Here is a 12,086-nt window from a genome sequence, read left to right on the forward strand (position 1 = left end):
AAAAGAATTTTGCTCAGTCCAAAAATGCGCAAATTGTTAACAAACAAATTTCTGTAGCTAGCTATAAAAATGTAAACTGTTTGATATCTCAGTCAAACTAAATGCTATTAACACCAAATTTGTAATCCTTGGTTGCCATGAGACTGGGACGGGATGAGCCGAATTTGGAGAATTTTGGCCACTAGGGTGCGCCAAAAATATGGGTAGTTTATATCTCTTGAACAGCTACATCAATTTGTACGAAATTGGGTTGGTATGATGTAGGGCCAATCCTGAGGCCATGTCTTGAAGGTGGTCATGACTGGTCAATGTGCGCGTGGCCTATTACAACAAATCAAAATCGGCACACATTCAGCCTTTTGCACTTCCAGTGCGCTTCCCATTACAGCAAATACCATGCTCAGACGTTGGCCAGTGTCCTCACTTTTTCCCCGAGCCCGTCATCCTTTAGGGCCAACTTCCGTGGGCCCTGGGGTGCACGGGGTCTGAGTCGTGCAGGGGGGCTTGGCCCCCATTCATAACTACTTGCAGTTCTGGGCCCGTATTCACAAAGAATCTTAAGGCTAAAAGTAGCTCCTAACAGGCAAATTTAGGAGCAACTCCGAAAAATAATGGGCGTGTCAGTCATAACTTAAGCACTCCTAATTTTTGAAAATTAAGTAGTAGCACCTAAGTCTGAGAGACCTTAGAAGTAGTCCAGAGGACTCCTAACTCTCTAAGATCTAGTCACAGCCGAATGTTTTGGAGATGTTAAATGACAGGGAATTATTAAAACGATGTTGGGTGGACTGCGAAGGGATTGAAGTTGTGGTTGAGTCGGTGAGGGACGCAATAACATCCCAGGGTTCTCCCCAGACGATGGAACGGTGGCGCAGCGCCGCTATACTGCTAGCGCAGTGCCACTATACTAATTTTCAATATTAGCTGCTTTGTAGCAGGTGAGGGTGACGAGTGAGCATCCGTCCGCCCGCCCCCCGGTCCGATCATTGCGATTCACACGGGATTAAGATTACAGATTACCTCCACAATTATTACAAATTACTGGAGGTCCCCAGGTTATACTAGTACCGTGCGAATAGGGCTTTTGTCAATTGGACAAAGTTGCATTCCCTCAATACACAAATTGTCTTTGACGCACGTTACAGTATACAGGACATTGTTGTGAAATGGCCCGGATCAACACACGATTACCAAATTTTAATGGAGAGTGGTTTGATGCACGACCTGTCCAGGGTGTCCCCTGCCTTCGCCCTAAGTCAGCTGGGATAGGCTCCAGCCCCCCCGCGACCCTGCAGAGGATTAAGCGGCGTACATATAATGTACAGATAATGGATGGATGGATGGATGGATGGTTTGATGCAGCTTTTCGAGCAAATGCCAGTTATGCCACAATTCATGTTTTTCATCGCAATCTTCTCATTTGTCATTTTTGTTCAAAGCGTTTTTGTTGGGGGGGGCAACTTGTAGGCAACTTCCTTATTTTCGCCTCTTGCATCGCGTAGCCTAAATGACTTTTCAATGGGCTGCCCTGTCACACAACAACCAGTCACCGCTGTCACCGCTTCTAAGTGCGTCCTTGTAAATGACGTCATCCATAGCAACAGAGAGTTACTTCTAGTTTAGGAGTTCAATGTTTTCATGACTAAAAGTAGGTCTCAGTGGCTTTGTGAATTGTGAAAACGACTCCTACATAAAAACTTTTAGTCCGATTTAGATGTACTCTTAACGTTAAGATAAAAGTCTGTGTGAATATGGGCCCTAGTTCTTAATATTACTGCATGTGGCATTTTACACCTAAAGGGCTTAAAGTGAAGTTGTTTTAAAGTTGCTTTAATCATACTTCACTTTATTTGCACTGTACTCAGCAACACAAACTGGGTATAGATAAAAATGTCGCAACACCTGAATAACATTTGCTAACATCAGCCAGCAAGTAACTCTCTTTCTCCCTCTCTCATGTCATGTTCCATACTTACTTGCCCTGTATCTGTCTGTGGAACTTCCACAAGCTCATCTCTCTGTCCGTCATCATCACTGGTGGCCTAGGCTGCAAAACTGTATGGCTCCCGCGAGCCCCAACCTCATCACTCTCTTCCTCAGTCACTTCTTGGATGCTGCTAATGTGAACTTGTGCCGTATTCCTCAGTCACTTCTTGCATGCTGCTAATGTGAACTTGTGTCATAATGCTGCTGCTGCTGCTAGCTGTGCTGCTGCTGCCGGCTGTGCTGCTGAACATTTCAGTCAGTTTGCGGCATTTAGCTGCTTCACACTCAATTTTGCATTTTTGCACTTTGCCTTCTCAGCCCCACCCTTTTCTTTACATTTTTTACTGATGTTATTCATATTTTTCTGTACAAGTGCTTCACCACAACTACCAAGGATGCTCCATTGTCTTCTTTGCCGCTACTACTACTTCTTCTCCTTCTTCCCCTTCTTCTTCTTCTCCTTCTTCTTTTCAATTGGCTGAGGGGCACGGGCCCTGCCGGCTGGCATCCAACTGAAAGATGCATTGTCACCACCTACCGGACTGGAGTGTGAAACAGAAGATTAGTCGGGGGGGAAAAAAAAAAAAAAAAAAAAAACTGGCAATGACTGCGTGGTGGCCACCAGCCGTCCTGGAGCACCAGCCATTCTGTGATTCTCCAGAACACACAGATGGCCATTCCGCCACCACCTTAGAGTTTAATTCTGGCTCTGCAGAAACCGGCCCTGTTCACTAGTTTTACACTCAATGCTCTCAACACAGATGGAGATAGAAGTGAGATGTCTCTTTCCTTAGTAATGTTTTAGATATATTCTAGATGGGTATATGATCCACTACTATATACTGTTCCCTGTTTTTCCCATGTGGGTTAGGTAATGATGAACATGACTCACAACAATGGAGAAGGCACCTGTATTGTACCAATGTTTAAAAATCTGCATATACATGCTAATTTTAGTGTGAGAGTGGTATTAGTTTGTGCCAGTGCCCTCCGTGTCTGTGCTTTGTGTGCTGATGGTGATGTTGAGGCTACAGGTGCCTACAAATGTGGTGGAAGGCTTGTGCATGCAGACATGAAGAATCAAATTGTAACGTGTGTACTCATGTACTATACTGTTTCCCTGCTGACATGTAACATGACAGTATACATCACTGTGACTGTTCTGACAGCTGGCTCACAGGGATGGAGATGATTCTGCGAACGCTTCTGCCTCATCAGTGCACCTTGAGCAGGTTGCAATAAGAATGAATATGTGATATACTGAGCAGCTCGGATGATTGATTCTGGGAAATATGTCTCCAGGCGCTCCATGAAAAGATTGGGGTTTAGCTTAATTTTTGTATTCATTTGTAGTAACCCACCAGTGGAAATCATTTTACTTGTTGGGCAAAGTGATCAATGGAAATCAAAATAACTAAATTTCTCAAACTCACTTAGGTATTATAATTGGATCATCTAAAACTGGAGTAAATCTGCGGAATAAAGCAGTCTAACTTCATACAGAATCATTGTGACAGTTGTCATCCAGATGTACAAAATCTTCCATGATGCGTGTACCAAGCCAAACATGGCTCATCATGCAATTTTTTTATGTAATTGGTAATCACCCAGTTGCTTCAAATTTCATAAAAATGTTCTCAATGTGTCTGAGTGACTTTCTCATGTTATTCTCTGTGTCTGTAGGACTACCGAGTAAATATATTCCTCCGTCAGCAGTGGAATGATCCTAGGCTTGCCTATGCTGAATACCCTGATGACTCTCTGGACCTGGACCCTTCCATGTTAGACTCCATCTGGAAGCCAGATCTGTTCTTTGCTAATGAGAAGGGGGCCCACTTTCATGAAGTCACTACAGACAACAAACTGCTCAGAATATTCAAGAATGGAAATGTTTTGTATTCTATTAGGTAAGTGTGGGAACATGCCTTTTTTAGCTTGTGGTGACAAATAGAGGGATGAGGGGTCAAAGACCAACACTATGTGGTCAGTCATATCTGAGTTAATACAATCCAAAATAAGTTTTTGTTATGTTAAATTTGTTATTTGCAATGCATGAACCAACAACTCATATCAACTCAACCTTATATACACCGATCCGGCATAACATATTGACCACCTGACAAATATTGTGCTGGTCCCCCTTTTGCTGCCAAAACAGCCCTGACCCGTTGAGGCATGGACTCCACTAGACCCCTGAAGGTGTGCTGTGGTATCTGGCACCAAGATGTTAGCAGCAGATCCTTTAAGTCTTGTATGTTGCAAGGTGGGGCCTCCATGGATTGGATTTGTTTGTCAAGCACATCCCACAGATGCTCGATTGGATTGAGATCTGGGGAATTTGGAGGCCAAGTCAACACCTCAAACTTGTTGTTGTGCTCCTCAAACCATTCCTGAAACATGTTTGTTTTTTTGCACGGTGTATTGTCCTGCTGAAAGAAGCCACAGCCATCAGGAAATATCGTTTCCATGAAAGGGTGCACATGGTCTGCAGCAATGTTTAGGTAGGTGGTATGTGTCAAAGTAACATCCAAATGGATGGCAGGACCCAAGCAGAACGTTGCCGAAAGCATCACACTGCCTCTGCCGGCTTGCCTTCTTCCCACAGTGCATCCTGGTGTCATGTGTTCCCCAGGTAAATGACGTGATTGATCAGACCAGGCTACCGTCTTCTATTGCTCCGTGGTCCAGTTCTGATGCTCATGTACCCATTGTTGGCACTTTTGGCGGTGGACAGGAGTCAGCATGGACACCCTGACTGGTGTGAGGCTATGCAGCCACATAAGCAGCAGACTGCGATGCATTGTGTCTTCTGACACCTTTGTATCAGAACAAGCATTAACTTCTGCAGCAATTTGAGCAACAGCAGCTCATCTCTTGGATCGGACCACGCTGGCCAGCCTTAGCTCCCAACATGCCTATGACCCTGTCGGTGGTTCACCACTGTTCCTTCCTTTCACCTCTTTTGATAACTACTGTCCACTGCAGACCGGAACTCCCCACTATAGCTGCAGTTCTGGAGATGCTCTGACCCAATTGTCTAGCCATCACAATGTTGCCCTTGTCAAACTTGGTCAAATACTTACACTTGCTTATTATTCCTGCCTCTAGCACATCAACTTTGAGGACAACATGTTCACTTGCTGCCTAATATATCCCACCCACTGACGGGTGCCATGAAGAAGAGATAATCACTATTATTCACTTCACTTGTCAGTGATCATAATGTTATGCCTGATCGGTCTACACAGCACCTGTCATAAAGACAGGCAGCCTACAGTGCTTAGGAAAATGAGTGAAGCACATACAAAAAACAAAAGTAGACAACAATAAAGAACATTTAGCAAGAACATATTTAAAATATATAATCAAATAAGGACATAAGACTAAAAATCAATGACAAATCATGACAAGACACCTTAAATCAAAATTGAGCCAAAAAAAAAAAAAAAATTGGCTTGAGGTCTGTAGGTAAACTATCTAGTACTTGGTATGAACAGCTACTGTCTTGTCTTCTTGAAGCTGTAAGAAGTTTTGTGACATCTATTCAATATGTATGCAACACTTAACTATCAATTGGACTAAAATCATCTAGAGATACAGAAATGTACAACTGGGTGTCATCTGCAAAGAGATGAATCTCAATTGATATTCTTTTATAAAATAGACAGGACTAAAAATAGAACCATGCAGGAACCTTTAGGACGTGTCTGTCAACTTTTGATCATGGTCAGTGATATCAAAACCTGCACTGCTAGGTCTGGTTGATCTAGAACTGAGAGTTATTTGAGTCATTGTTAATTCTGGTCTAATTCACCACTTTAACTGATTCACCCTCTGTGCTGTGGTGGGCTCTTAAACCTGACAGAAGAGTCTAAAAAAGGGTTTAACTGTTCAAAAACAAATTTTCCTAGTATCTGACCTTAAAAAGGTTTGATATGGGTCAATCAATACTAGTAACTGAGCAATACACATTAACTTAGTTTCAGTACTCACAACTCTCTGACTTTCAAGAGGAGGTGCTCTGTTAATACTAGGTCTATATGTAAGTTTCTGTGTTTTGTCTTCACCATATTTGCAAAACGCCTTAACATGCAAGTGATTCTAAAACTAGAGAACCAGGTTATACTTCTGGTTAAACTCACTACAGTAGAAGCAGTAAGCAAGAGTAAAAGTGGCAGAAGTATTGCAGAGAGGTTATACTTCTGTTTTAGGAGCCTTGAAGTGGAAGATGTCCCACTTAGTGCCACATCAATATGAAATAAGCTAAGATAAATGCTTTTTGATAATGTGTATGACATTTAAACGTTTAAACTCCCTCGTTCTGTCCCTTCTCTTTACTTTCAGATTAACATTAACTCTGTCATGTCCCATGGACCTAAAAAACTTCCCTATGGATGTCCAGACCTGTATCATGCAGCTGGAGAGTTGTAAGTTGAGAGACACACCATGCGCAAACCCATACATGCACCCACAGAAACACACACACACACACATATACCACTCAGTTCTGAATGGCCACAAAGGTTGTTTTTCACTACAGCATTTTTCATAATTAGAGGCTGAAATCATGAATTGCTTAAATGATAATGAAGATGCGTACATTAATGTCCATACAAATCAACAACGTCAGTCAATAATTGTTGATAAATAAATTACCATCACTCAGCCTGCAGAGCCCCACTCCTGCCTCATCCTCCTCATCCTGCTTTAGTTTATTATTCATCATAATTGCGTTGGCTTCTCCTGTTCATGCCATATATATGTTACTTACCTCAGTGATGTGATTGCTTGGGTTTGTCTCTGTACCCACAGGGACTTTGACTGTGCATAATATTTAATGTTAAGCATGCTGCTAAGCATGCTCATACAAGGAAGCAGAATGTGTGCTACCACCTGTGCAGGAGCTGGATACTGCTGAACAAAATGAATTACAACATTACAACATTGTGGACATTGTATAGTAATAAAAAAAATCAATATGGCAATATATCGCAATACTTATTTTCGTGATATACAACATCATTTTCCAGCTTCAAAAATCTATATTTCAAAGAAAATAAAATCATTTTAAACAGGCTGTGAACTACAACCTCCACTCCTGTAGGTGTCGCAATACGACCGGTTGCCTCGAATTGGTGGGTGCCATTTCTGGCAGAGAGAGAAATAGAAGCAGCATGTCTACTGATGATATTAGAGCGACGCCTTCAAAATACAAAGCCGATGTGTGGGTGCACGTTTTCAAAAACAAACCAGGGAGGCTGGACTTGGATACAGCAAATGCAATTTGCAGGCTCTGTCACGCTGCCGTAAAGTTTTTAGGTAACATAACCAACTTGCAAACTCACCTTGTCAGACGCCATGTAGTTACAAAAGCGACATCTAGAGCACTACATTAATGAGGACTGGAAACTGATTTCTCATTTTTTGCTGACATGGGCAATGCATGAGAGCCATACTGGCAGTAACATCACTGAGCTGCTGAAATATGCAATGGAGGATTGGAACATAAAAAGCAAGGACCCCGCCATAGACACTGACAATGCATCAAACATGACCATTGCAGTGCAGCCATCTGGTTTGCTACACTTTCAAATGTGTCGCAAACACCTTGAATTTGGCTTCACAGCGTGCACTGAAGTTAACACAAGTTGCAGTTTCCCTAGACCATCTTGATCAAATTCTGTTCCTGAACAAAAATCTCAAAGTCAAAGTAGGCCTGCCATTGTATGTTGACAAGTATAGTGGACACATGCAAATAACATTTGAATTGGATTACAGTATTTTTATGGTTTATTTACATCATATTGACTATTTGTTCTACTAATTTTGTTTTTAGGAATATTTAATATGCACCGCGTTGTTCTAATACATTTCAGTTCATTGTGTTGAGTGACAGTAAGGAGTACTTTTCATGTCTACAGTTAAGCTCAGTCTGCTACTAGCCCCACACCATCCTCAATGAGTTCACTGTGCACATTACTTTTTTGTTTTCAATATCAGTGCGTCCACTGTATCAGTGCTTCCAGTTATAGTGCAAGAGTGCACATCATTTTGATATAATGGCAGCTAGATCTGTGAGTTTGGTAATTTCCCAAATCTCTTTATAAAAGCAAGGAATCTCTGTGTGTGTGTCTGTGTAAGTGTGCCTCAAATATCTCTGCAGATCAGGATCAGACTGCCCTGAGCTTTTCAACATGGCTGCTGCATGGTTCAAGGGTGTGCAACCCTTTTGTTTGGACTACAATGATACTGTTAATAAACTATTTCATAAATGCTTTACAAATTCCGCTAGCATTGTTAACCATAGCCACCACAGTCACATGCACACCAGAGCCAATCACTGCACACCATAGCCACATTCGCACCAGAGCCAATCACTGCAGAGCTCACTTCCACGACATACCTTAAGAAACAAGTGGATTTATACCTGCAGCGGCGCGAGCTGGACTGGGATTTTGCCGGTGGTCCAGTCCCATTCTGTGCATCTAAACTGTTGTGGATATAATGAGACTAAATGAGTCCAGACTAAGTCTGTTCCGGTCTGAGGAGATCCAGTTACACAAGGACAACAAAGCGGAATCGGAATCTGTGGATGTTCGTGTGTAGCTAGCTGCTAGACCACCCCCACACCGTGAACATTGCCGTCACATTTGCTTTGTGTCTGGCGCAGGAAGAAACGGTAAAAATGGGCTTTTGTCACAAAAGTGTCCGCAACAGCAAGTTTGGTTGCTGAGGAACAGGGGAAGTTGTGTGAGGGAAGCCGGCGGTGATCCAGCGACAGATAGTGAGTTTTGAGAGTTGAGAGATTTGTGACATATAGCGTGTTTTGAGTGTATAGTTAGTGTGTTATATAGTGTTTAGTGTAGTTTGTTTAGTGTGTATTGTAGTCATGTTTTGTGCTGTGAGTCAAAACAAGGAGGAAACTTCTGAATGTGGAACAGGCAGGAATGAGCTGAGGAGCCCTGAGTCTGAGGCATTGCCTGCATTTAGTTACATATGACTTTGTAAATTTCAAAAACTTATGCACAAATGTAGCAAACAACAATTTATATTTGCATTATAACCAGTAGGTGATTTGTTCATTTTAAACAGGCGGGATGGCCCAATGGGAGCATCACCCTGCCCCGACACACCTATGTACTCCTCCCAAAGGACATTGTTGCAGGACGTCTTAACCATAACGATGACATTTCAAATGCTACAATTCCATTTTATCCAGTTATCTTCCTTATCTCCCTACTACAATTGTCTTTTTATAACTGTTTTATTGTAATGAATAAATACAGCTTTAAATTGTATGCAGTGGACTGAGTTCATTCAGGCAGGGTGTTCTCAGGTTTCTCACAATACACTACAAGCAGGTTCATTTTAAGTTACATGACCCACATGACCCCTTAAATTTAAATTCTAAATTCGGTGAAGGACACACATTGAACATTGTGGAAAATAGCAGAGCCCGACCAGTTTATTGGTATTTTGCTTTATCAATTTACCAGATGATTTATAAGGTTTTAAGACCATATATTTAAAAAATGCTTGGGGTAATTAAAAATTGGTGTAATGACATAGTTTGTCCAGCAGAGTGCTTTTCAATGGGGGATAAAACAGCTGGTGTCAGGAAATGTAACAGCTACCTCACTAATGGTTAAACTATAAACCAGCACAAAAATGACAATTGGCAACATAACATAAGCCACCATGTTCTGAACAGACACACTTAAAATGCCAATGATCTGGTCATTTTTTCATTTTTATACAATTGGGAGTCTGCACAGGTTGTTTTATTTTGAAAATTACCAGATGCTCTATGCCGTTCCTGTGTCTCTGATTTCCTGTCGGAGCGATCTGCTCTGCGCAGCTTATTGCAGCTTCTGTCAAAAAAATAAACCGTGCCCGGCTTGACTCCACTATGCGTCGGAGCTGATCGTGACCTCTTGGGAATTTTAACACACTGTCTGCTTCTAGGGGATGGAGACTGATGTAAGGTTGACAAGGGGGATGCTTTTTGGTAATTTTGCCAACAAGGGGGACGGCATTTCCCCTCATCCCCCCTCAAATCGCCTACTGATTATAACTAATACAACTGGTTAATTAAACATATTTTTGGTCTTCACAGTGAAAAATCTAACTTTTTCCGTAGTGTTAATATAGTATGTCAAAATGAAAAAATAACTGTGCAGTCACACGTGTGATTGTGCTGAAAATGATGACACCAAACAAGGCAAGGTAAATAGTTTTTAAGGTGAAATATGATCAAAAGTAGTCAAAAACAGCCAATTATATCCCTGATGTGCCACATGGCACACATGCCAACACAGGCCATCCATGAGAAGCTACTTAACCTCCCACTTTTCTATCGGAATGCATGCTTCCTACGGGCAATGCACTAGTATAAGTAAACTAAACAAAAGAAAGTTTTTAATTACATAGTTTTGACTCAATTTGTCTGCTGAATTATCAGTATAATAGAGCTCAGTTTTTTTATTTTTAACATGGAATATCTCAATATATCGCAATGTGCATCGTATCGCAATGTATCGCAATATAATCGTATTGTGACCCATGTATTGTGATGCGTGTCTTTAAGTCCTTGACGATACCCACCCCTTTTATATACATTATACAAACTCTGTACACTAAAATTACAAATGTATAGGTAAGGGATAATGTATAGAGCGGCGGTCATTATCGGGAAAATAAGTCCCAACAGGACGAAACACTCTGGTTCGTCCTGTCGGGACTTATTTTCCTGATAATGACCACCGTTCTACACATTATCCTGCGTATTACACAGCTACTGGCCAATGCGAAAAAAAAAACTTCACACAGTGTGTCTTTTCACAGTTTATTTTTTACCGTTCATAGTGTTTTTCAGCAGAGAAATATAGTTCACCAAACCGACACCGTTTCACTTCTCCCTCTTCGCTGCTTTCCTCTCTTTTTCTTTTCTTGACCGGTGACGTCAACTCAGCCTCTTGCCAAGACTCGAAATCACTGTATCCAAAAATATTAAAGTTAATGTGAAACTCATCCATCCAGGTGGAGTACGTTTTTTCTGATATGAAGTAGACTACAGTTCAGCTAATGTCGCTTAGCAACCAAATACGCTAGGGTGATAAGTGACCGGACTACTTGCAGAGCAAAGATTCAAGAGTGTGGAGTGCTACGAAATACGTGAATCAGAGACACAAATGCCACTTTCCTTAACGACAGTCAAATATGTTTAGCAGCGTTGGGAACGTTGGGAAGGCCCATTCAAGTGAATGGACCATTCTACATTATTAAAAAGAGCCATGTAATAAATAAAGATATGCAAACAAACACATATATCATATTCAGCATAAATTCCAGTGTTATCCATTTGTTCCTTTTGCCATGTACGTAACATGTTCCCTCATTCATCATTCACCCATACATTTTAACAAAGTACATTTAGTACCACGCTCCCTCCCCTCGACTTCCCACTCAATATTAACGCAGACACATGGACACATCTTTTAAAGGAAATACACAGCCATGTATGTAATCATGATAGGGTTATTATGACTAATTCATACTTTTTTTCCAATCAGGAGCTTAGCCTGGCTGCAGGGGACACATAAAATACTTGGACACAGGGTTAGGGTCAGACTTCATTGGTGGTTTTCTTCTGCTCCAGCCTACTGGCTAGAGGCATTACCATACATAGATCTAGCTGTGTCTTTTTATATTTATATATGTATATAGATTATTTTAATTGCTGTGTTTCTGCTGTCTCTGATGTCATGAGAACACAGGAAGCATGAAGACACACACACGAGAGAGAGAGAGAGGATGAGTGTCAATGCCTCCAGGCATGATATGATGCAGGTTTGCTTTAATGCAACTCCATCTCCAGTTTAATTTCATATTATGCATTACATTTAGATATAAAGTTTAGAAGGAAATTCAATTGGAGGGTAATGTGATGCTAAGATTGTCCCTCATTTGTTTTTTTCATTTTTACCAGACGAGTAGTTGATATGGAAAAATGAGCGTAATGAGTAAATGGAATTGGTGTTACCAGCAGAGTTTGTGAATGCTCTGAGTTGACAGTCGGACACTGCTAGCACCACGGGCAA

The 12,086-nt window shown here is 41.4% G+C and overlaps 1 protein-coding gene across 7 annotated transcripts in view; it reads left to right on the forward strand.

The window, feature by feature from the left end:
• Nucleotides 1-12,086, forward strand: part of glra3 (glycine receptor, alpha 3) — a 114,141-nt gene that overhangs the window by 73,588 nt on the left and 28,467 nt on the right. For all 7 annotated transcript variants that reach the window (XM_037110016.1, XM_037110022.1, XM_037109982.1 and 4 more), the window contains 2 exons: nucleotides 3,670-3,893; nucleotides 6,331-6,413. In XM_037110016.1, the coding sequence (XP_036965911.1) occupies nucleotides 3,670-3,893; nucleotides 6,331-6,413 (307 nt within the window). The remainder of the gene's footprint in view (nucleotides 1-3,669; nucleotides 3,894-6,330; nucleotides 6,414-12,086) is intronic.

This window comes from Acanthopagrus latus, chromosome 1 (genome assembly GCF_904848185.1).
Source record: "Acanthopagrus latus isolate v.2019 chromosome 1, fAcaLat1.1, whole genome shotgun sequence".
Taxonomy (NCBI): domain Eukaryota; kingdom Metazoa; phylum Chordata; class Actinopteri; order Spariformes; family Sparidae; genus Acanthopagrus; species Acanthopagrus latus.